Here is a 24,683-nt window from a genome sequence, read left to right on the forward strand (position 1 = left end):
ATCTTTATTATTTTCTATCTGCTTCCTCAATTTCTCTGATCCTGGGATCCCAACCTGTATCCCACATATGCTATTTCTATTTTGTTCTCTTAGAACTGCCCTTCAGAATGAATATTTTCCTTCTACAAACAATATTGTTGGGAAAATATAATTCTGAAAAAAAAAGTAGCCAAAGAAACCTTGCCAAAAATGTATTAAAAAACCCAAACCAAACCCACATCCAAAGAGCTTGTAGCAGAGAATGAATAAAACAAAGTCTGGGCAGACAGAAATGCATTTTCCTGTTCTGTGTTTCCAGGTATGATCAACATATTGCTTATCAGTTTTTCACAAGCAGTGGATTTCAAAGGCTTATGCTTACTAGACCTAGCAAAGAATATTTTTAGTAACTGAAGCAGTTTTTATAGCAAACCTTTCTGAAGTTTATTCGTAATAGAGACGTTACTGGAATTACTTGAGGTGATCAAAAGCCCTTTGTTGTTCATTCCAGCTAAAAGCTTAAGCTGCTATCCTAGAAGAAAAGTTCAGGTCTTACTAACAAGGCTATTTAAAATTTAAGGACTTGACTTGCTCAGAAGAGTCCTAGGTAAAGAAAGAGGGGGAAGAGCACTAATAATGGACTTTTCTTTCTTTTTAAATTTTTTTTATTTGATTTTTGACATTTTACCAGGCTTCCCAAATTATGGTTTCTGCTTTTCCACTGGATGCAGATTTCTCTCAAACCCACTCTTATCTGCCCCATATACTTTCCAAATCAGAAGTATGGAATTTGATCTTCTTTCTGAGAATATGGGAACAGTTGCCACCAGCATGAACCTGTAAGGTGTTGCCATCTTACTGCTGTGATACAGCAGATGAATTTCTGACAGTGGCACCAAGCAATTTAAACCTGTGAATCCCTGTTTCTTGACAACAGCACTGCTGGGTGCCTGAAGCACTGAACTGCTGAAGGGCTAACTACGAAAAGGAAGGCGTGCAGTTACTATGAGAATTTCATGCTATGAAACTTTTATGGATATTTCCATTTTACTATCTGCCACTGCCAGCTGACCAAGTGAAGCAGTTGTGGTCCGAGTTTCCTAAACTTTAACATATGGCTGAAACAGATGAATCTATGGCATAACACAAGAGCTCTTTCTAATACCAATGTCCATAGGGAAAGCATTTTCAAAGGTGTGTCCAACTTTTGAGTGGCTTCTCCAACTTTGGTGATATAAAGCATACTTTGATGCAGAAGTGTTCGTGTTACAATCAGGAAGTCCAGTATTACAAAAACATTTTGGTTCAGAAGGGTGACCTTAAGGAAAATCCAGTAATTGCTTTATATGGGTCATTAGTCATTCTTATCAAGAAAGGCTTAGACAGGAAAGCTACTAGGAAAGCTTCTCTGAGCACAAATGTTGTGCATTTGCTGTTAGCCTGAATGCTTATGGCTAGAGAGGAATACACAGCTTTCCTTGTCCTTCTCCATGCAGAGCTAGCCTGCTGCAGGGGAACTGTATTGCAGGCAAGTGTGTGCCTGTGCACATCATGTTTGTCCAGCTTGGGGGTAAGTTGCTCTTCCATCTGAGCCTAGTCTGGAGAGAAACATTTTGGAAAAGGCAGAAGGATTCTTATGAGAAATAGGTGCTTCTGTTGCTTTATCATCTCTTTCAAGATTCTGGGGGACACACGGAAGGGCCAGTGGATCAGGATGTCTTCAGAGATCTTGGATACTCATCTAATAACTTAGTGTAGAGATAGTGTAACTCTTCATTGGAATTTTATTTTAGTGACTTTTGCTAGACAACTTCCTTCCCTCTTAATTTACGTTTACTAGTCTTGACACACTGACAGGTATAGTTGCATAGTCTTATGTCTGCTTTCAGAAATAAGTTGGCAAATGCTCTTAGTTTTTTGTTGTTTGTTTTGTTGGGTTTTTTCCTCTTGTTTTTAGTATTATGGAAAGAAAGGGGAGGTACTCAACTGAGACAGAAGTAATAGAGGAAAGCTAAGTCTGCTTCGGGTCTGCAGAGTAATAATACTTTTACTAATCTAGATACTGCTTTATAGTGTGGAGAATCTTTTGTGATTTAATATGCTTAGGCATGATTACTATTATAATTCTAAAAAGACAGTAATAGGGATTGATTGCAATGCTTAGAACTTCTCAATGTTAAGAGGCTTCAGACTGTAATAAGTTCAGTAAATCTGTAAATTAAGAAACTGCAGTCCAGTCGTGTAACTACAGCAGTTAGAACCAGCTCCAAAGAATATTGATATAACAACGAGAATTACTGCTTTCCTTTCTATTTCCACTAACGAAATGTTTGAATCTGTGAAGTTTCCATAGTTCTTGGATTGTTTGATCCTTTTATATATGATCAGAAGTAAATATGAAGCGCAATAGTTACTGTAGCAAGTATTTTATTTATATGTCTTTGTGGTGTTAGTTCTGTGATCTGGAATTCATCAGAAATTCCCATTTTATAAATATTAAAAGTGTCTTGAAGCTTAGACCTAATATTCAATGTGTGTGTTGCAGTGCCTAGGAGCTAAAATGCTTTTCTTGTTAAATGCTTTTCTCCATGCCCACTTGCTATTTTGCATAAGTTGCAAAGATCTATCTCTAAGCCTTAACTGCTACTTGGATGCAATATTTGTGGCCAGTAAGAAGGAAAAAGCTCATTGCAAAACTAAACCATTTTCCATTTTGTAGTACTTTGGAACTGATTGTTAGAAATTTAAATAGGGTTCGGGCTGAAGCCTCTGCCCAGAGAAGGACCAGGGGGTTTCCATTGTTAACAGTGCACTTATTAATTGAGAGAAAACATTTAGTCACTTAGTTTTACTTACTTTGGAGTTGATTGAGTTTATACTATTTTCCCTATTAAATCTCAACAGTAAGGGGGTAGTATTAAAGCTTACTCACCAGAAGTTCTTAGGGACTTAATTCCTAGCCTAGGCAAGGGAGCCTAGAAATGCAGATGGAAGGGAGAGTACTGGCAGAAAAAGCTGGGGAACTTATTTGAGACTTCAGTATATGGATCAGGTTGCAGATTACCTCCAACAGGTTACAGGTACCTCAATTCTTAATGCTCTGTAGTAATCCATTTATGTGATATTGCAAATATTTTTTAATTTTCTATTTCTTAAACTGCAGTAAGCAAAGTTTGTTTGTAATTTTTTCCTGTCTTCTACTTTTTTTAACAACTTTAGCAACCATCTAGAGCAGGTGAATAGATGGACTTTGGCACAAGGACTTTATTAAATTCTATGTATCTCCCTTGGCCTTTCCTTCCCTACAAGCTGAATGCTTCCAGATTTTTCTGAGTAACTTTATTTCTCTGCTATATTCAGGAAATCTAGTATTTGCAGCTGTTATTTTATTAGACAGAAATATGTCTTACATTTCCAGTCTGGTCGTTACTGTGGGATGTTTTGCCAGTTTCTCTGAAGGCTGGTAAAATTTGCCTGTTGCCTTTGTCCTGGTAAACTTTCATCATTCCTGTGAATAGCAGCAAGAACTTAATATTACAGTGTACTATTGAATAAGGCTAAGAAAGCTGCTTTCCCCATGATTCAGATACATAGCATCTGAGCATTGTGGACTTGCAGAAACTGGATAAATATTAGTAACCTGATGTAAAAAGGACATGTTCAACACCTTCATCTACTACTGCTGAGGGAAGAGGTCTGGAGAATGGTGCTTTTTACACCCTTACTTAAAATGTTCTTGTATTTCAAAAGGTATGCTGCTTCTCTTCGTTTTATTTTTAGGGAAAGTAAGGCAGCTTATTCTTATATTTGCATAAAGACCTGATGTGCTGCTGGGAAGAAAGCAGTAAGTGTTGTTACTGAACACGGTTTTCTCCTCTTCATCTCGGTTTTGCATGGCATAATCTGAAAGTGTTGAAACCGTCCATTTTAAGGGAAAAGCTTTCATGCAAGGAAGCATTCAGAGTGTTTGGGAACACATGGTTTTCTGCAATGTTGTGCTGCTCTAGTGGAGAAGACCAAGTGTTTGATTTATTGTGCACATGGTTCAGGATAAGCTTTGTCAGCTGAACTACAGCATATGTGTTTTTTCTCAGTTCTGTTTTTATTTACACTGAAGTAAAGTATCGCTTGACCAGCCAGAAATATTTCCACGTAATACTCATGAAATTAAAATGTGGGGGTGGGAAGTTCTGCTTTTTATGGTTTTATGTCAGAAAAAGGGGTGTCTAGGTGGGAATCATTACAACCTGCAGTTTTGAGACAGGCAAGACTTGATGGTGAATGGTATTTTTTTTTCTATCACATAATTTGCTTTCAACAGAAATCGTTATTGCAGTCATCTCTATCAGAAACAATTACTTTTTGTTTAGTGATTTTTTTTTCCTTCCTCTTAACCTCCAAGTACAAGAAGGAGCTCTTTGCTGTACAGTGTCTGATGTTCTTAGAAACACCAATATAAAATTTTATTTTGTCTTAAAGTTAATATTTTAACCTGAAGGAACAAACCTCACTTCTGTATGAGCTGAGGTAGCTAAAGCATATGTCTTAGTAAAGGTAAGCCTTGCTTCTTTCAAAATGTGCTAGGGAAGCACTAGGGAAGTTGGTGTGTTTCCTGAAGTAAACTTTCTGCTACATTAAATCCTGTATGACCTGTAGAAATAAGGGCTATGATGCAATATACATTGAGTTTGATATTTTTCTTCTGTGTCAGGACTGTCTGGGAAAATCTGTACTTTTTCTGTTTGTCTTTCCTGACCGATAGTCTAGCTTTCCCTTTTGCTGCTCTTAAATACCCCAGCATTGGCATCAATCAGATAAAATAATGTATTAATTACTTCTTGGATACCTGGCTAACATAAAGACTTGAGGTGTAAATAATAAGACTTTTATCTTTTATGAATTCTACTACTGTGATGAGTTTTATTTAAAGGGAAGAGAAGCTCAGATAAAGGGTCAGGTTTAAAAATTTTCTAATATGCCAGTTTAAATGGAAAGCTAAAAATCTGATTCTAGATCTTCCTTTTCCATGGGGAAAATATATATAGTTTCTCTCTGCATCCATTTCACTAGTTTCTGAGAAAGTAAATATAGTCCCTTTGTAATTCCTCTACTTTTTAGATTGGAAAGGAATTTAATAGAAGACCATGAAAAGATCTTTGGAAATATAATGTTAGGCCATGTCACAATTCTTGGTATAAAGAAGCAAAAACATTCTTTGAATGTTAGACAACTTTGTCAGTGTTTCAAAAGTAACATTTCTTTATGTAGTGTAGTAGCAGAGTCAGTACATAGCAAAGCCTTTGTGCATCTAAACACTTAAAAATTAGGTTGGTTTTGTTTTTCCTTCCCCAACATGCCAATATGTAACAGGCCTACTCTCACTGATTGCTTGTGCGTTTACACAGTTCCTCCCATATAGTCTCAAAACATAATTTTACATATTACTTTTTATGTACAGCAGTGGTTACTTACATCTGCAGTTATTTGTTTTTCTTTTTCTGAATTGCTTGCTCTATGAAACAGCTCCCTTTACCCAAATTGGAACTGGAATATGTCTTGTAGGAAAAAAAATTTGTATTGTTCGCTAAAGTTAGAATCCTTTCCTTCTTCCCCTGGAAAATGTCGTATGGATAGTTCTGGACATGGCAGCCAGCCTTGAACTGTGAATCCTTCTGGTAAATTATCTCCAACAAGCTCCACATGAGATTTTTATCTTCTAAAGTTTTTGTTACTGTTCCGTTTGGAGTTCAAATCTAGGAAATGTTAGCATCTTGCGTGCTGAGTTGCTCTTTGTACTTTCAGCCTGACCCCACTTACTATTTCTGTTACTTAAGAATAAGTTGTGCTGATACTTCCTTTGTGAAATCTTCTAAATAAGCTGGAAGGCTCATTGTTACATTCTTTTTCACATACAGGCTCGTGTTATGTATGATTTTGCTGCTGAGCCTGGAAACAACGAGCTAACAGTCAGTGAAGGGGAGATCATCACAATTACTAACCCGGTAAGAAAACCGAGATGGAATCAGGGCTTCAGTGCACTTTCCTGACCTACTTCTAGCAGATGGAAGAAGAATGGTGCTAGATGACATCTGAAGCCATGGCTACCTTTCCTTGAAGAATGATCAAATAAACTGAATACAAAGAATTTTCTAATAGTTTTGTGGACAAAAATGCAGTGAGAAGTTTTGGAGGAGAGGGTATTCTCAATACATGCCCACACACTTAAGAATGTGCTCAGCTTTGTTTCCTTCTAAACAGAGCAGAGTGCCAAGGAAGAGGAAAGAGCTAACGATGGTGATAACCTTTACATCTGAATGAATCTCTTTTTGTGTGCCTAATGTTCCACATTTTGCGTGTATTAATCTTTCAGGTGCTTGCCACTTGCATTTAAATGTGACATGCCAGCTCCCTTCTAGATTTTGAGTTTCTTAATCAATTACTTCAACATTCCAAGCTTTTTGAAGAACTCAGTCCAAATATTTCTTACTACATTTGTGTATTCTTTCATAATTAAAGAAATATGAATAAGGTACAGGGAAGAAGTGGTGAAAATATTATTGATAATACTATCAGGCAGTAGTTAAATGAACAGTGGTTTTGAACACTGACATTTTATTTATGTGGACATTTTGAATTTGAGTGCACTTTTATTCTATATAATTCTTACTATTGGTAACAAGGTGTTGATTCATTCTGCTTTTGATTTTTGTGTAGTGATATGGCTTAGCAAATAGATTTTGCTTTTAAAACACATACAAACAAAACCCACCTGATTTTGAAGTCACGTTTTATTTATCTCATTGTATAGGAAGCATAGGTTCTGTGGAATAAACTAGTTCTTTGGAGAGCCTAGTCATGTGTGATTCTTATAATTTTTAGTTCCACTGATCTTAAATACTTGAAGGAGATATTTAGTAGAACCAGCACCCTCTTTGATAGTGTGCTGTGCTGTGGCAGAGGTTACATTTTAAATGAGTTCAGGAGTTTAATGACATGTCACAAGAGTAGGACTAAATATAAATAAATAGTTCACAACTTTTAAGCTAGTTCTCACTGAAAAGACATCCGTGGATTAAGGCAGTATACTTAAAATCAAGTTACACTTTATTTTATGCTGTCCATGACAGATTTCCACAAAGGCTCTTGATCTTTTTTGATATGATAAATTTAGACAGCAATAGGATAAATCATGCAAGTCCATTGAAGATTGCTTTTAAGTGTAGCAGTGCAAATATGACTTATGGATTAAGATGTCGTTGCTCTTGCAGTTTAACCAAGCTAATTGAATTTATAATCTGAGATGTCTAATTATTTCTGTGTTCTTGAGTGAAAAGTAAATGAAAGTTGTTGTTTCAATAACTGATCTTTACTGTTTAAAATCTTGAATACATAAACAGAGTTCTCCTATGTGCAGGATTACATAAAATTTCCAAATGAAAGAACAAAATTGTGAATAAACAAATATACCCATTGAAAAGCAAATTAAGAAAACCTAAAATTCAGTAATTGCTGTCTAGCATATGTGGTTCCAATTTTCACCTGTGAGCTAGCTTGACATGTATTCCATAAACAGTTTGATTTAAAACAAAACTGAGTTATTCCAGGTAATGTTGTCCCAAAATTAACTGTGCTTAACTGAAAAGGTCTACAGAGGTTTCTTAGTGTATATAGAACATATGTTTTAAAAAAACAAACAGTATCAGGATGCCCCACTGAGATCAGAGCTGAACTGTGTTAGTTCTTTTTTAACAAATAGCATGAGATCTGCCTCTGAAAATAAATGTGAAGTAGAAAGAGTGTCCCCAGATCTTATATGGCATGTGGCTCTTTTAATCTTGAGAATACCCTTAATATTTTTGCAGGTAATAGCTGTCACTCATCACACATCTCTGCACCTTCAATAAATGAAGCAGAGATTTTTACAGATATTACCAATAGCTTAATTCTTTGTGTCTTATTTCTTTATAGTCTATTGATTAAAACTAATGCTTTGAAATTGACATACTAATAGCTCTGTTTTTATGCAGTCTGTGTCCAGACAATTGACTGTGGTTTCATAAATGATGAAAAGTGCTGAAAAACCAACCTTTTTTTCCTCTCATGCTTGCTAAAAACTAAAGTCCACAATAGCTGTGTGAAACTGGCACAGTCTGTGTTCTATTTAAATGAGTATCTGCTGCTTCAGCAGCTTTAAGCGAGTTTGTTCGCGGTTATACAGCCATAACTGTGTTTTGAACATTGCATTTGACAGCGAGACAGTGCTTTCTTCTGAGCTGTTTGAAGCAAGCTGTGGGATCCATCTAGCAAAATGATTTCTATATTATTTCTTCTAGGATGTTGGTGGAGGCTGGTTAGAAGGAAAAAACAGCCAAGGTGAGAGAGGACTTGTTCCAACAGATTATGTTGAGGTAAGTAACTACACTGCTCTGCATTAGGAAAGTAGAACTACTAAAAAGGCCATCCTCTGGTTTGCTGATCACACCAAAATGCTCAAACATAAAACTATCAGTGTTAAAGCCTGGGATATATAATCGTATTTTTGCAGCTGTAGCTGGCTTTGGAGACCAGTGCAAACATACCATGCAAAGCTGCTGTGCTTCTTAGTAGTTTCCCAAGAAATGCAACAGGAAGTTGTCTGTAGTAAATACTGGTGATCTGCAGAACACGAGCTGTTTTGAGTCATAATCCAATAACTGTTTTCTTTTCCTATCTGAAGATACAAATATGGAAGTGAAAGAAGTAATGCAAGTTTGCACTGGTGTCGCTGTGGCAGATTCGTCACACTCTCATAAATCTCTGGAATGGAGTTGCAGTTCTAGGGCTCAGGATATGGGATCCCAAGCCCAGAGACTACTCAGCTTATTTTCTTACTGAGGGCCTTTGCTGTCTCTTCAGTGTGTGTTGATCTGTTTTTTGTTTGAAGACTAGTGGTATTGGGTTGGGAATGGAATGGGAATCTCAATGCAAAGACTGGAACCTGGTTCACACTTGGAGGGCCTGCGTCTGTCTGTCTGCAGGTTGCCAGTTAGGTGAAGACTCTGACAGCCTCTTAAGGCATGTGCCTCCCTTACTTCACCAGTGCCGTGTTATTTAAAAGAAAAAGTGGGGGGGAAGGGAGGGGGAAAGCAGGACTATGCTGACTCACGTGGCCTTGTGTTTTTATTCATTTGATTAGCTCATGGTCTAGTAGATTTTGGCTCTCCAAACTTACTGTCCCAAATTCATCCTCTGAGTATTGAGTTCCCAGTCTCCAAGCAGTAATGTTAACAAACTTTTTAATCCCTAGGGAATTTATAGATAGGTGTCCACTGCCACAACAATCCTGCGTGTTACAGTTACAATGCAAACCAGTTCCATCTGTTGTGGAAGTAAATCTTCCAGAACATCACATCAGTATTTTGTGTAAAGTTCTATTGAATTTGAATTCAAAAATGTTATATGCAATCATCTTAAATTCTAGTTATATGAATGTTAGGATGATTATATATGATAAAGCATAATTTGATTAATGGAAGCATGAAAAATCTTTTGCAACCTTTTCCATTCCAGATTATAACTGAAGGTGCAAAAGACAGCATTAGCTGCGGTAACTCGTTAGCTGACCAAGCCTTTTTTGATTCCCTTTCTTCAAATACAGCTCAGACCAACTCTGCTGCAAAAAGCACTAATCAGGTACGTCTCACAGTTTTTCAGAGACAGTGGGCATGGAAAGTTTTTTTGATGTAATTGCTTGCAGTACCATATTTGTGAACCCTCATAAAAGTACTCAATAAAGTAATTGTGTTTTCATTAGGGAACAATTTGTTGAATATTAATGATGTGTGTGACTGCTCAGATACTGTCACTGATGGAAAATTCAGTAGTCTTAACACTTTCAGAAATGGAGCATTTTTATTCTTTCCAGTCTGCAATGATATAAATCTGTGCCTACTGCAGTCTCTGTAAGTGCACTCCTAGCAAATTTATGTCTAATACAATTGGGTGGTCTATACATCATCAGCCAGAGTGAATGGGTGTCAGAGGTTTCACACAATATTCTGAGTTGGAAGGGACCCACAAGGATCATTGAGTCCAACTCTAAAGTGAATGGCCCCTACAGGGATTAACCCATGACCTTGGTGTTATTAGCACCAGCCTCTAACCAACTGAGCTAATCTCAGGATATATTTTTTTCAGTGTTTAAGAGTTGTTTCTTGGATTAAAAAAGATGAAGCAAGTTCATGCATTGTCCCCAGTCAGTTGGAGAAGAGACTGACTTTTGTTTTGCTGCAAGAATATTTTTGTGGGGTTTTTAATCCCTCTATTCGTAGCTTTTTACCTGGCGTATCAGTTCATTAAACAGCAAATATTTAGTTTCAGGTTAGATATCTGAGGACATACATTATCTTAAACACAAACTGTTTATTGCAGTCTACAACTGCTGCATGTCCGACATGTAGGAAGTTAAACATTTTGAAGTCCATAGGTCAGCGGAAGAACAAAATCTGCTTTTTTCCAACAACAATACATAAAGGTCTTTTGTGTTGGAAAGTAAATGCTTTACTTATTGTAACAGCTGGGGGGACACACCTGGTTTGTAGGTCAGTTAAATATCAGTTAGTTTTCTTAATTGCACCACAGGACTTTGACATGAAGTGAGATCTTTTGAAAACCGTACATGGGGCATTTTTGTATGACAGTGAATGTCACGGTTCATCGACTGTATAGTGTTTAATTTGTGCTTCCTTGTATTCAACTGGACAATGCCAGGATTGTTATTCTGTGATCACATGTTCTCACTAGAGAACTCCAAAACTCACTGTGACTGTCTCAACGTTTGTAACTTTTTTTTTAATTGATGCCCAGTTAATATGTAAGGCTAAACACAGAACTTTGAAATACCTCATGAATTTCTCATGTCAGACTGAGCCAAAAGTATTGATTATAGGTTAGTTTTCCCTCAGCAAAACTTACAGTAATTTGAAGGTAGAGTGGAGAAACCTCTTTTCTTCTGTGCTGTCTGTTATCCTTGCCCCATTTTTTCCTGCTATAAAGTTTCTAGCAAAACTATACTTTTGGGGAAGCTTGAGATATTTGCAGCAACTACTTCTGTCCAATCTGAATACTGTTTCTCAGAAGAGAAACATATAACTTAATTTGATCTAGGAAGGATTACTTACAGAATATTTTGAATGGTGCTAGAGGTATCTGTGACAGCTTGTTCTGTGCTTAACACAAGGTACTTGTGCTTGTAGAAGGGGAGAAAAAAGCTCTTGCCTGTATAGAGGGAAAGGTTAAAATAGAGGTATTTATTATATTCCGAATAATAGAGACTTACTATGGCAATATAGTCTTGGAAGTTACATTTCTGGAGGAACAAAAAGCTTGAAGATATGGTCACTTTGCAATGTTGTTTACACAGGGTCAACAGTATTCTGTGCCTATAATACATACAAATTGCAGGTGTTTCCATAGTAAGTTTTGGAAAGGAGCAACTTCAGGCAAACAGCTTGTCTCATCTGCATCAGTGCCCTACTCTTATTCCTTTCAAATGCTATGTGAAACGGCTGGAAAACCAGTGTACCACAGTGCATTATAGTAAAACTATACTGCTGACATTAATAGGAGAGAGAGAGGAGGAGAGTGTGCACCTGGATGCAGCCAAGGCCATGCAACATGGAGAGGAAGCAGATTTCTTCAGGCCTAGTGTATTTGGGTCTTCAGTTTTCCTGTTGTGTTTTTTTTTTTTAATAGCATGAACCATCCTGTTTTGTGGTCAGGATTTTATGTCGTAAGTTATTTTCTTTTCTCAAGTCTTTTTTTCTTTAACTGAGTTCAATAACTGGTGTATGGTTATATATATTTTCTAAAAAAACTCTAGATCTTGATTTAAAGACTGGTTTCTTCAGATTCTGACATATATCTGGTAGTTTTTTCCAGTGGCTTATTGCTAGTGGGAATTTTTCCTTGCAAATATTCTATGGCTAATTGTCTTCTTAATGAAGAAATTCTATCTGTTTATCCTGTCTGTCTAATGCAAGAAACTTTTTTCCGTCTCTCAAGAAAAAAGCAAACTTTCTTCTGCAGTCACTTTGATCTCGTGACTTGTCTGTAAAACTGGTGCATTGCTCCTGTGTACTTCGCATGGTGTCAAACAGGTGTGACATTGCTGTGCAGCTGTGGAAACAGCCGATATATAAAGATTATATTGGTTCCTGTAATACTGTGTCAGCAGGTTATACTGAGTTCCTCATCCCCTGCATACTGGCATCTCTTTTAGTGCCACTGCTGATAAGAATACGATCTTCTACTTTGTTGGTATGACCCTTCTTCCTAGATGTATTACGCTGCATTTGGTTACGATAACATTTATATTGTGTAACGAGTTCGCTGAGACACTTGGGATTGTTTTGTGTTCAGAAGCTCAGTTGTAAGCAGTTGCCATAGCCTTTTCAAGTGCTTTAATAACTGACAAGGTCAATATACAAAGCTTTTAATGTTAAATTAAACTCATGTTCAGGCTATGGAGAGTGAAAAAAACCTGACAAATTATGTGTCAATGTAAAGGGAATTGATGCTGGAGGTGGCACAGTAGTGGAAACTAAAATGTTCCTAAATAGATTAGTCTGCTGGACTGTGTAAGAAATAGCAGTATTCCTAAATGCTGATATTTTATGGTATCTTACATTTTATAGTAACATCAGGGGTTGAAAGTTTATTCCAAGAAATCTTTATGAAAGCAATTCTAAATAAATAGAATGGTTTAGGATTTTTCTTACTACTACTGTATTGAAGAAATTCCTTTCTGTAAACATTAAGTCACTCTAACATAGGCATAGTTACACAATGCCCCAACTCCCCAATTTCAGTAAGCCAAATGTTTTAATTCTTAGAATTCCTTCCATTCTTCTAACAATAAGTAAAAAAACCCCACAGGTTGTTGTGTAGTCTTTCAGTACCAAGCTTTATTAAAAATAACAGATCTGGCTGATTTGAAATGTGAGTGTGGTGCTTTTTCATTTTCTATTTTTAAGAGACCAGTTAAGCCACAGTGGTGTGTTTTAACCCTGGTAATCATCTCAACCCCCTCAGCAGCTTGCTTATTCCCCCCTCAACAGGATGGGGGAGAAGGATAAAAATGTGGAAACTCATGGGTTGAGATAATGGCAGCTTAATAGGTAAAGCAAAAGCTGTGCACGCAAACAAAGCAAAGTAAGAAATTCATTCACTACTTCCCATGGGCAGGCAGGTGTTCAGCTATCACCAGGAAAGCAGGGTTCCATCATGTGTAAGTATTACTTGGGAAGACAAATACCATCACTTGAATATCTCTTCCTCCTTCATCCCCCATTCCTTTTTGCTTTCCAGGCAAACAAGAGGCTTTGGATTTCCTACTATGGAAACTGTAACTTTTTGATGTTAAGAAAACATCATTGACTCAAACACTGCCCTACTCCCTGACTGTCTTTTCCTAAGAAGGTTTTTTGTCGTTGTTCAGTAAATAATCTACTGAAAAGTAATTAAAACAATAATGAAAAGCAGTTGCTTTTCCTTCCTTTTCTTCACTGATAAAACCTTAGTAACCACAGCAACACTTTAGTAGTGTACCTTACCTGGGTTTGCCACAGATGTAAAGTGATAGTAGAAAAGGGGCACAGAGATACATTCTAAGGAGAAGAATTCTACCTGACCCTTGGCAGTTCACTCTCTCCAGCTCATTCCTTGCATCAGTGGTGTCCCAGCAATGGCTGCTTTGGTAAAGCTTGCAGCTGCTCTTTTGAAGAAAGATATCTGTAAAAGATACTTGGGACAGGAAAGCAATCAGAGGAAGCAATGAAGCTAATCAAACACAAAATGAGGAAAAAAATTTACTCAAGGTGACTACTTTTATACTCAGCAGAAGATAAGCAGATAGGAGAATTTAATGTTGCATCTGCCCATAACATTTGTGGTTTATTGTCCAAAAAGATTTTAAAAATGATTCAAGAAAATACTAGTTAAGGAAGCCTTAGTTGCCAAAGATGGAGGCTGTTCCTAGGCTTTTGTGTGGGTCTTGTCTTGTTTTGACCTGGTAGCCCTCAAGTAGAGGAAGCAGAGGGAATGAGAAATCTTTCTTCTCTGTCAATCCACTGTTCCTCTGAGCGGCAATGCAGGGTGCTAATTTTAGACTGTCATCTGGACCAGCCAGTGGGTAAGTATATCAGCACTATGTTTTTTCTGTTTTTCAGAATTGCATATAAATAGCAAAGTAATTTACCTGTAAACTTTTCTGGTATTAGAATAATACTGGCAATAATGGCACTGAAAGAAATATAAATTTTGTCAGGTTAAACTAAATGAACCTGAAAAATACACTGAGTACAAAAGTTCTCATTTTTGATGAAAAATGAATGGAGGTTTTTTCTCTTGTAGTATTTCTTTGATGCCGAGTTTCTTCCAGGGGCAGTAGCAATAATGGATATCCACACTTTTGCATAGTGCTTCTCATTGCAGTTGACCAAGAGGTTATTAGCTTGGTGGCATTTGAATACTTCATAATTTTACTATGTATGGAAATACAATCATTAATGTAAAATTCATTCTGAATTGTCTCCTCCAACTGGGTTGGTTGGGGTTTTTTTGTTGTGGTCAAGACTTGTACATCTTCACAAGTCATAGATGTACTTGCATTTATTTTGCTCATGTTGCAAGTTCAGAAGCTGCTGTTTTAACAGCAATTATCTCTCTCCCCATTCTGTACCACAACTTGGGATGGTTTTTCATTTATCTAACTTAAAATGCTTTAAAAGTTGTGAACAAGTATCAGCTTTCTGTTTTAACAATAGTGTTTATCTGAGTTATTTAGATTTTGCTACAGCCATATTGGCCTAAGCAAGTTCTTCTTATTAAGAAGTTAAAATGCTATCTGTACAGTAATCTCATTAGTGGTCTGTAAGCAGACTGTATGTACAATTAGCCATAATGTAGTCCGGCTGTTTCCAATCTATGTAACATACAGGTTTGAACATAGGATAGAAATACTATAAATTTTAATATATTGTATATTTTAGTTTGTATGGTTTCTTCTCCCTTCCCTCTAGGGCTCAGTCTAGCCTTTTTTTTCCTTTTCTTTTTTCCCTCTCTCTGCAGAATAGAACACTAGTATTAAAAACTTATAAATGAAAATAGATTGGAGTACTGCCTGTCTGTTTCAGGGTGGAAGTGGATCATCAGCTATGTTGATGTAAGAGCTGTAGATGTGGCTTCCCTGTATTTTAAGATACAAAAATAGTTCATGTAGCTAACTGTAAGTTGCATTTCTAGAGGAGTTTGTTCCCTTTTCTTGATACTGATTCTCTAACCACCACCAAGTTTGTTTCTGTATGAAGATGGCTGTACAGCTCTTCTTAGTTCAGGATAAAATAAGTATCCTGAGAGTTCGTGGTTTTGTGAATTGCAGATTTTTCAGTTAATTGCCGTTGACCTTAGAGAATCCACGTTTTATGTTCTTAGTTATGTTGTGGGCAGAGCAGCAAGGCCCCGTGTGTAGATACAGGAAGCAACTAACAGAAACCTCTCATGTTTGTATTGTTTTATCCAGTTGTAAGTGTGAAATCACTTGGGATAGTTTCTCTCTCGGAAGAAAAATAAGATAAATGCACTCCTATGTGGAGAAAACCCTTTCCCTTCAGAAAACTGTGGGACTTCTGTACAGACAGGATGAATAAATAGTAGTGGAAGCACATAATTTGATGTGCAGGAGTTGAGGCAACTGAAGTTACCTGGTGTGTAGACACAAGTTGTTGAACATGCATAAGGAGAACACTAAGGAAGCTATTGCCATAATTTTACCTCATATTTTTTACGTTTTTTGCAACTTCGTGCTGAAAAGGCAAATTGACATTGTTAAATTTGCATACTGTAACACCCTCTTCCCCTTCCCGGAACTGCTATGAGCAGCAATAAATGCTAAGATTGAAGAAAATAGACATAGCACTGCTATTAAGACTGCACTGTTCTCCTTTCGTGCAAATTTTGAAATGCATGTTATTGCATTCCTTTAACAGCATTTCCATTCTCTGACAATTCTGTGTGTGTAGTAAAGTAGAAGTATCACCATGGGAAATGTAACTCACTTGTATTTGGTTTAGTCCAGTTTATCTTGTTAAACCAGTATGTTAAATTATCTTTAAAATATGCGGGTAGGTTAACTATGAGAGTTACAATTACAATTGTAACTTCTAGTTCCTGTTATAGATAATGACAGTGGAACATCCTCTATTGAAACATGTAATTTGAAAGCAATTTTTCCCCCTCCCCCCTCTCAATCACAATATTGCATTCAGACCTGTAACAGGAATTTGTTACCAATTCTTGTTAAAGTACAAGGCAGTGGCTTCTCTACTGTATTGCAAACAGTGGCTTGCTTGCTTTGAAATGAATCACATTCACATATTTAAAAATAACCATCCAACACATGACAGTGATTGTACCAATTCCAATTATAGAGTTGTCTTGAGCTTTTTTGTGGATGACCCAGTGAAATGCAAAGGCTCAGGCAGGAAGCTGTTAAACTGTTGTAGTACTGTGATCACTCCCCACCTTCATCTGCATCATACCCTGAGGCAAAATCTGATTATTGAAATAGTTTTCCACAATTTAGAGTGTTGGCATGCTTTTTTTTTCTTGTACGATTCACAGAATCACAGAATGGGTCAGTTTGGAAGGGACCACAGTGAGTCATCTGGTCCAACCTCCCTGCTCAAGCAGGGTCATCCTAGAGTACACGGCACAGGATTGTATCTAGATGGTTCTTGAATACCTCCAGTGAGAGAGACTCCTCAGCCTCTCTGGGCAACCTGTTCCAGTGCTCAGTCACCTGAGCAGTAACGAATTTTTTTCACATCCTTAGATGGAACTTCTTGTGCATCGGTTCCTGCCCGTTGCCTCTTGTCCTATTGCTTGGCATCATTGAGAAAAGCCTGGCTCCATCCTCCTGACACTCCTCCTTTCAGATACTTACAGGCATTGCTGAGGTCCCCTCTCCATTGTCTCTTCTCAGGGCTGAACAGGCCCAGCTCCCTCAGCCTTTCCTCGTAACAGAGACAACTTGTTTTCCACCAGGACCCCCAGGTCCCTCTCCACAGAGCTGCTTTCCAGTAGGTCAACCCCCAGCCTGTACTGGTATCCAGTTATTCTTCCCCAGGACCCTGCATTACCCTTTTTTTTTTTCATTTGACTTCTTATTTCATGAGATCATAACTTATGATCTAGCAGTTTTCACTGACTATATGAAAATGTTTTAACTTGATAATGCTGACAATCTTGTCAGCCCTCCTATGAGCATTTCTGCTTGCTTGCACACTTACAGTGGCAGATGGCACACGTGTTGCGCAATCCCCTTCAGCTCAGCAGGCGGCTTACTGCAGTATATAGTTTCCTTCCTGATTTTAATTTTTTTTGTTCACTGAGCACTTATTTTAAAGTGGAATCATGGGCATTTGCAATTGAAAGTGGTAAGCTAAAAAACCTTAGCCAATAATACTCTTCAACTTCTCCTCCAAAAAGAAGGCAACGAGGGTAACCCCTGTCCTCTGTTTCCAAACAGAAAGAGGGAGTGCTTTTTCCAAAAAAAAGGAAGGATAAAGCCTTATTTAATTTTTGTAGCCTGATCCTGGGATGTCTAGAGAACATCAGAGAGAAACAGGGAGCCTTTCTTCTCTTTCTGGCATTGCTGTGATTGGTACGTGAAAAACTGTCTGAAATTTCTCATCTGTGTTTCAAGAAGGAGCCATTAGGGATTGAAATCAGCTCCAGAGAAGACAAGGATATAAAGAAGTGACTTGATTGCCATTTAGAGTAACAAAAAAATAAGCTTGGATAAATGTATATAGGATTTTTAGTGTCTGAAATTTGAAACGAAGCAGACTTTAATGAAAAAAAAAAGGCATTTCCTTTAACCAGTGAGGGTGACAATGTGTTTTGCCTCCCCTTGTCCCATCACTGAGTATTATTTTCTCAAGTCTAAATTACGTATTTTTCTGAAAGAACATTTTGTACTTCAAATATGGATTTTTTTTTTGAGCTGAATCAGGAGTTGATAGGGTGACAGGAGTGGCTGAGGAACAAATGGATTCCTAGGACAGCATTGCCACTGCCTCCTGGTCAGCTGCTTTTGGAGGTCCTCTCCCGTGTTGCTTTCATGTATTTATCCACAGGAACATTCTAGTATGTGATTCCTTAAGATTGATTATCCTCTAAAATCTAGCCCATCTCCACTTTTGCTTTTCCTAGAGCATTTCTTTAAGGATGGGTAAGTTTTTAAGTTGTACTATAGGAAGGAGGGCCTTCCTTCAGAATTGAAAGAAATGTCCTGCACCACAATGCTAAGGTTATGATTTACCTTTAAGAAAGCTTAGCCATAAAATATCATGGGTATGGCAGCTACTTCAGTTATCTGCTAATATAGGCTTTCAGCCCTCTGTCTTCCTTCCTGGAGCAAAACACTTGATTTTTAGGGTGACTATCTATGAATTCACTTACTTTTTTTTTTTAATGTATCTGTCAGAGACTGTTAGCCAAAGAACTGAAGTTTAGTGTAATGTCTGAGTGTGCCTAAGGCTTTGTTTCCATGCAGGTAAGTAAGGCAGCTATAAAACTGGAGAGGTATGTTCATTCCTGTGAGCTATTTGGCTGAGCCACCATGACTTTTCTTGTGTTTTCTGCCACTGCTCTGTACTGTCTGTTTCTTTTAAATCCTTCTTCAAGAGCCTAACACTTCACATTGCAGCTTTGGCTGTCCTGAACCCCTTGATCTGATCAGACTTACTTTCTCTATTCACTGCTTCAGCATGGCTTCTGTCTCTCAGAGTAGATTTCAAGGTGTATTTCTTACAGTTGGAGGTCATTATTTTTGATGGCACAGTTACCTAGGTATTTTTAGTTACTTAAAAGAGTTTTAGCATCTGAGCATTCTTTTTGTTTTGGCTTTTGTCCCTCAGGGGTAGAATGGATCATTTGTCTCTCAGGAGCATGCATTAATATGAGGAAGGAGTCTGCCAGGAACAACTTAGTTGGCTATGAGATCAAATAAAGATTTTTAGCCAGGGCACAGAGACACCTCAGTGCTTTACCTTAGTTTTACTGTCTATAGCTTTGGATTCTCTGGAAAATAGCAAATATGTCACTTCTCCTATTTAATTAATTATTTATTTGGTAAAGATACTGATATTCCACTCCCAAGCTGAGTATTTTTCTGTTTGATGGAATTTTTTCTCATTCAACTATTATTAGATATAGATTTCCGATCCCCTACCCCCCTACCAGTAAAGATCTGCTTCTGTAGTGATTTTGAATCTGTCCTTAGTGGAAGACTCTTAAAATATTCAGTAATGGTTCCCTCTGTTGTCCGTTCCCCACATAGCCTTTCTGTCTTGTTTTTTCTCCCGGAACAGTAGAAGTGAGCAAGTCCATAGTACCTCCAAAAGGGAAAATCAGCTGCCTTTTAGGAGTTTGTCTTTTAATTCGATCTCAATGTACTCGTTTGATGTTACCTTTGGGAGTGAAGAGATGCAATGCTTAATTTGAAGGCTGATTGGTTTCTTAGTTGTGTGGTACGGCATTTTTTTTTTGTGTGCTTGCATTTGAGATTGCTTGCATACTTGGATATTAGGTGTGTAGTATCAAATAATATTGACTAAATATCAGTTTCTTGCAAGGACTGTTCACGTTTTTTGTGATGACTAAGAAGAGATCAGAGGATTATCAATTTCAGTTATGGAAAACTAAAGGTGTAAGAACATGTAATTTAATCACTTGCAAAATACTTTTTGATTTAATTAGGGTTTATTCAACTGGAGCCAGGCCATGCCAATGGCTTCTTGTATAGCATTTGTCAGCTGCTGAAATCCACAGAACTGCTTACTGGAGCTGAAATTACCCTTTTAATAATTGCTGTGTCTTTATTTGGTCCTCCATGAGGCCCTAGAACCTTGAGGATGACAAGCCTGATTCTTGAACCCTTCTCCATGTTTACTGATTGTTAACTACCAGTTAGGAGTGTCCGCAGTGTGTAGGCAAACATCTCAAGAAAGTTGAAAGGAGCCCTGTAAGTGCTCTTTGAAAATTGTTGTCTGTATATATAGATTCCTAACCCACCTCTTGCCCTCTTCCCCAGTGCTCAGAAAGAGATGTGGACCCTTTGGCTGAAAGGAACTGAGGGGGAGTAGCCTATTCCACCCCTTTTATAGCTTGTGGGCAATACACCTAAGGGCAGGAGTTTATCCCAGAGCTTTCTTGGACACCTCAGAAATAAAATTTTCTGATTTGAATAGTGCTTCCATATCGGTACACAGAGATGTCTGAGAGTGCAATTTAAGTAATACAATTCCCCTTGCTGTACAGAATCTACTGTATATCAGCAACTATCTGCAAGTTTGATGATTGCTCTTGACAGTCATTCTTTAGTAGCATACCCAGTGTTAATATTATTGCCTCCCCCTTGTTTTGCAGGAGATTTTAAGGTTTCTTTGCTGCCTACTCATGTACCAGATTTCACATGAACTACTACAGAGAAGAGGAAAACTTTACTCAGTCTTCTGGCAATCATCCCACTTCTGGGCTTTGATTTGCTGGTAATCAGCACACCATGTATTGTGGAAGTATAGGCAAATTAATATTATGCAAACTATTCTTTTCTAGGTACTCTAAGTTATGTTAGAAGCAAGCATGCTTTTCTGTGTGGTTGGGCCCCAGTGTATGTGTTTTCATTTAGCAAAGATAGTGAACTCTTGACTAATGCCGTGTATGGTTATTTCATTTTACATAAACTCATGTCAGGTGAACATCACAGGAAGAGAGCAGACTAGTATAAGCTACTAGCAACTTCTTTGTAATTGTTGAGAGTAGCACTGTGTATCAGCTATCCAAGAATTAGGTAGACCTCAATGATATCACTCCACTGCAAGGTAGTATTCTTGCATCAGTTTCATCCTTGAAAAAAAAAAAAAAGTCCCCAAACCGTCAATGTAGAAGCTGTCCACATAATCTGTCTCTCTCCATCAGTTCCTAGAGACCCACTGTCTCTTATGAGTCTTCTGAATGGTGATTTTTTTCCCCAGGGGCTTGGTCTTAATTTCCAGATCCTGGGGATTGTGAATCTAAAGGACAGGTGTTATATGATACCAGCATAATTTTCAAGTCTTTAAGGTTAGATAGTGTCTGTGAAATCCGAAAAACTGAAGTGAGAGTTCTTATTCCTAAGTAGTATATCAAAGCTGAAATGAGAGGAGAGAATGTTTACTGGAGAAAAATGGGATGTGGAGTAGCTGTACCTTTTTTCTGTAAGAAAAAATTATCCAATATTTTTGCAGATAATAATTTGACTTTTAGTGGGAGTTCTATTAAATTTTCTGTTCCGGCAAATGTTCTGAGATACACGTAAATGTTATAGTCTAGTAGCAATTAATTTATATTAGGCATCTCTTCTTTGATATGCTGCTTCATGATAAAAATAATGCACTGACTTCTTTAGGATTTGAGTCTTCCTTTTACAAAATCCAGTTTCTCCCTCTGCTGAACAAGACAAGCCTTCTTGGCTTTGTTTGCCTTCTTTCCCCTTCTCCTCTTTCTTCCTCTTACATTTTGGGTATGTGGGTTTTGATATGTGTGCAATTTTTTCTTTCTGCCAGCAAGTCTCTGTACTAAGTGTCTGAAGCAGACTGCACTTAACTAGTCAGTGTTTTTTGAAAGTGTGGTGTTAAAATCAAGGAGCTGAGCAGGATTAACTGCCAGATGAACTTGACAAATTGATGCAGTAGTTAGAGGCATGTACGCTCTACACTCTTTCACTGAGGTTTCCACCTCCACAACAGCATCAGCAGAAGGGTATATCTGATTACCTTCACCACAAGCTTATGCTGAGAGAGTAGGTCTCCAGGGAGATGCCAGACTGTTCCCTGGCAGATGTTTGTTTCCTTCCCGTATCTTCATTGTGAATGAGTTAAGCTCTGACAGAGAAGCTCAGCAGATTGCTGGCCTTAACTCCCTAATTGTCATATCAATAGTGATGATGTGGGTGGGCAGTTTATGATTTGCTTTTAGTAAAGCAACTAATCTGAGTTTGATAAAATAAATATTTGCAAAAACCTAATCCTTGACTTCCGAGTTCCTCTTTTAAATGTTCTAATTAGTCCATGGCTTTAGGTAATTAATAGTTCACATGCACCATACTTATGGTGTCAGAGTAAAATAATTACCATGTGAGATTCCTAACACTGTTGCAACAGATGGTAATTTCTCTGAGGAGAAACACTTATTACTATGTATTGGTGTTACATTGATGGAAAGCTGGTCAGTTTTTCCAGGTGCTTGCTGCATGTAAGAGTTGTGTAGCTGGAAACATAAGATTTGACAGCTGCTCCTAAATCAACAAGTGAAGTGCGAAATGCAAACTCATAGCCTATTAGCAGGAGATCAAAGACTTCAAGAGGAAAGTACATGGTTGTTGCTCATTTCTTCAGCAATTGCTTCTTTACTTTTGTCTTTATACGATGTAGGCAAGCATTGCCAATGATCCTTGGTCCAGCTGGAATGTTGGGAAGTCTGGGAACTGGGATAATGGAAATGCTATTGACAGCTGGGCAACGAAACCTGAAAGTGCAGCTGGCCAGAGAAACAGTGCTTCAAATAACTGGGAGGCAGCAACAGCATTTGGTCATCCACAGGCTTATCAAGGACCAGGTGTGCTAATAATGCTCTTATTTTTTTGATAAATTAGAGTAGGTGGACAGTAGAGGTAAGAATTATTTAATCTTTCATAACTACAGAACATGGTTTATTTAAAAAACAAAACCAAACCAGTTTCCTAGTAGCACATTGTCACATGGGTAATCTGGACACTAAAATAATGGTGTTTTTGAAAATGAAATAAATTTTTTTTAAATCAGATCAAAATAGACACATGAAACTTGTATGGAAATCTGGCAAACCAAAGTCTTGTGCGTACATCATCTATTCTCAGGCATGTAGTTCATCTTGCGTAACTGGAACTTTTAAACATCCTTGAATATTTGCCCTCAGGCTTGTGAAGAAGTAGTCTCTTAAATACTTAATTTAAATAAGTGACTAACCTTTCAGAAGGCTTCTCTACTTTTTGTAGTAAAAGCCTAAATTAAGTGGTGAACCCATAACTGGGGAATACTAACCTAGAGTCTGTGAGTATGGAACCCATTGAATTAGTCTTAAAACACCATCATCTTTTCTTTCTTATTTTCTTTTTCCTTTCGCTCTCCCTCAATGGATTTCTGGTGTACTGCTTTGCAGGTTGTATTTGGTGGGGACAGTGGTAATTGAGGAGGAATCATAAAACAGAAGGCTGAACTAGATCTTAATATATTTACCTCATTGATTATTTATTTGAGTGCTGAAGTTCCTGGTTCTTCTTTTGAAGAGAAATTATTTAACTTTCTCCTTTTCCCTATCCCCTTGCCCCCTCCTGTACTTCAGCAGCTGCTGATGACGATGATTGGGATGATGACTGGGATGACCCAAAATCAGCTTCACCGTCTTACCTTGGTTACAAGGAAACTGAGGCATCAGAAGCTGGGGGGGTCCAGCGTGGAAATTCCCGTGCAGCTGCTATGAAGTTACCACTTAACAAGTAATTGAAAATGCAGGGGGAATGTGTATATATTGAAGAGGACTGGAATTTGTCAAGATGTGTAAATGTGTGACATTCAACCTTCTTGAAATATGCAATGTAAATATTACAGTTTTGGGTTAGAAGAGAAGATGGATTTGTAGTTCACTGTACTCCATGAGCAATCAGAGGGCACAGATCCATGGAAGCTTGAAAGTACATGACAAAGCTGTATAATTTTTCGAGGTGTTATACAGGCAAAGGACCCTTTCACAATGTCTGAACTTCTGGACCTACTGGTCTCTAAAATGTAACTGTCTTTGACAGTTTGTGTTCTTAATGAAAATGAAAGGTGATGGATGTCTTATCCATGCAGTAGAGACGGATCAGAGATGCTGCCCCAGAGTTCCTGAGCAATTTGAGTTTCCAGTGGGAAAAGGTTCTGCTCTATGGTGTATCATCCAAGTTGATTCCTCAGCCATAGAAAGTTTGATTATTATATAAAAATCTTCCAGTAGCATCAAGCTTTGTCAGGGCTATACTAGCATTATCTTATGTTACAACTTAATGTTTGTTTTCTAAAACTACTGTTACTCTTAGAGCTACTGTGTAGTAATCTCTAAGTGGATAAAAGCAGAGTGGAAAAAATCTTAGAATAATGGTTCCTTGGGTGTGTAACTGATATCAACAGTCTCTTCATAACTATTTGTTAATTTTGTTCATCAGTGGGTTTTTTGTCCAGTGTTGCAAGAGTAACTCTGCATCGTTGTGGCATCTACTTGTAAACCCACAAAAATGCCTTGTTTAAGAGTGTTATTTGTCTGTGAAGTCCCATTTTACTCCTCCTGTTTCTGCAAACAGGCAATAGGTTGGCAATACTTCGAGAGCTAGTTATCTTCCTAATTAGAAAGAGCACTACAATTTGCTTTTTATAAAGCTTTTTATAAGACTTCAAGGACATTATAGTGATTTTTGTGCAGATTTCTTTCTAATCAGTGGATAAACGATTTGAGATAACTCATTGATAAATCTGCTGTTTATCATTCTTTCAGAGGATTTACTTGTCATAATATGAAATCTCAGGTGCATGAGCATCTGTGTGTGTGTA

The 24,683-nt window shown here is 37.6% G+C and overlaps 1 protein-coding gene across 4 annotated transcripts in view; it reads left to right on the forward strand.

The window, feature by feature from the left end:
* SNX9 (sorting nexin 9) overlaps nt 1-24,683 on the forward strand; it is a 60,884-nt gene that overhangs the window by 12,364 nt on the left and 23,837 nt on the right. For 3 of the 4 annotated variants that reach the window (XM_027689046.1, XM_027689017.1, XM_027689026.1), the window contains exons 2-6: nt 5,895-5,981; nt 8,313-8,387; nt 9,529-9,651; nt 22,494-22,677; nt 23,443-23,596. In XM_027689046.1, coding sequence (XP_027544847.1) covers nt 5,895-5,981; nt 8,313-8,387; nt 9,529-9,651; nt 22,494-22,677; nt 23,443-23,596 — 623 coding nt within the window. The remainder of the gene's footprint in view (nt 1-5,894; nt 5,982-8,312; nt 8,388-9,528; nt 9,652-22,493; nt 22,678-23,442; nt 23,597-24,683) is intronic. The other variant, XM_027689037.1, reaches the window with a different exon arrangement.

Source organism: Neopelma chrysocephalum, unplaced genomic scaffold, assembly GCF_003984885.1.
Source record: "Neopelma chrysocephalum unplaced genomic scaffold, ASM398488v2 Primary Assembly neopelma1_23, whole genome shotgun sequence".
Lineage (NCBI taxonomy): Eukaryota > Metazoa > Chordata > Aves > Passeriformes > Pipridae > Neopelma > Neopelma chrysocephalum.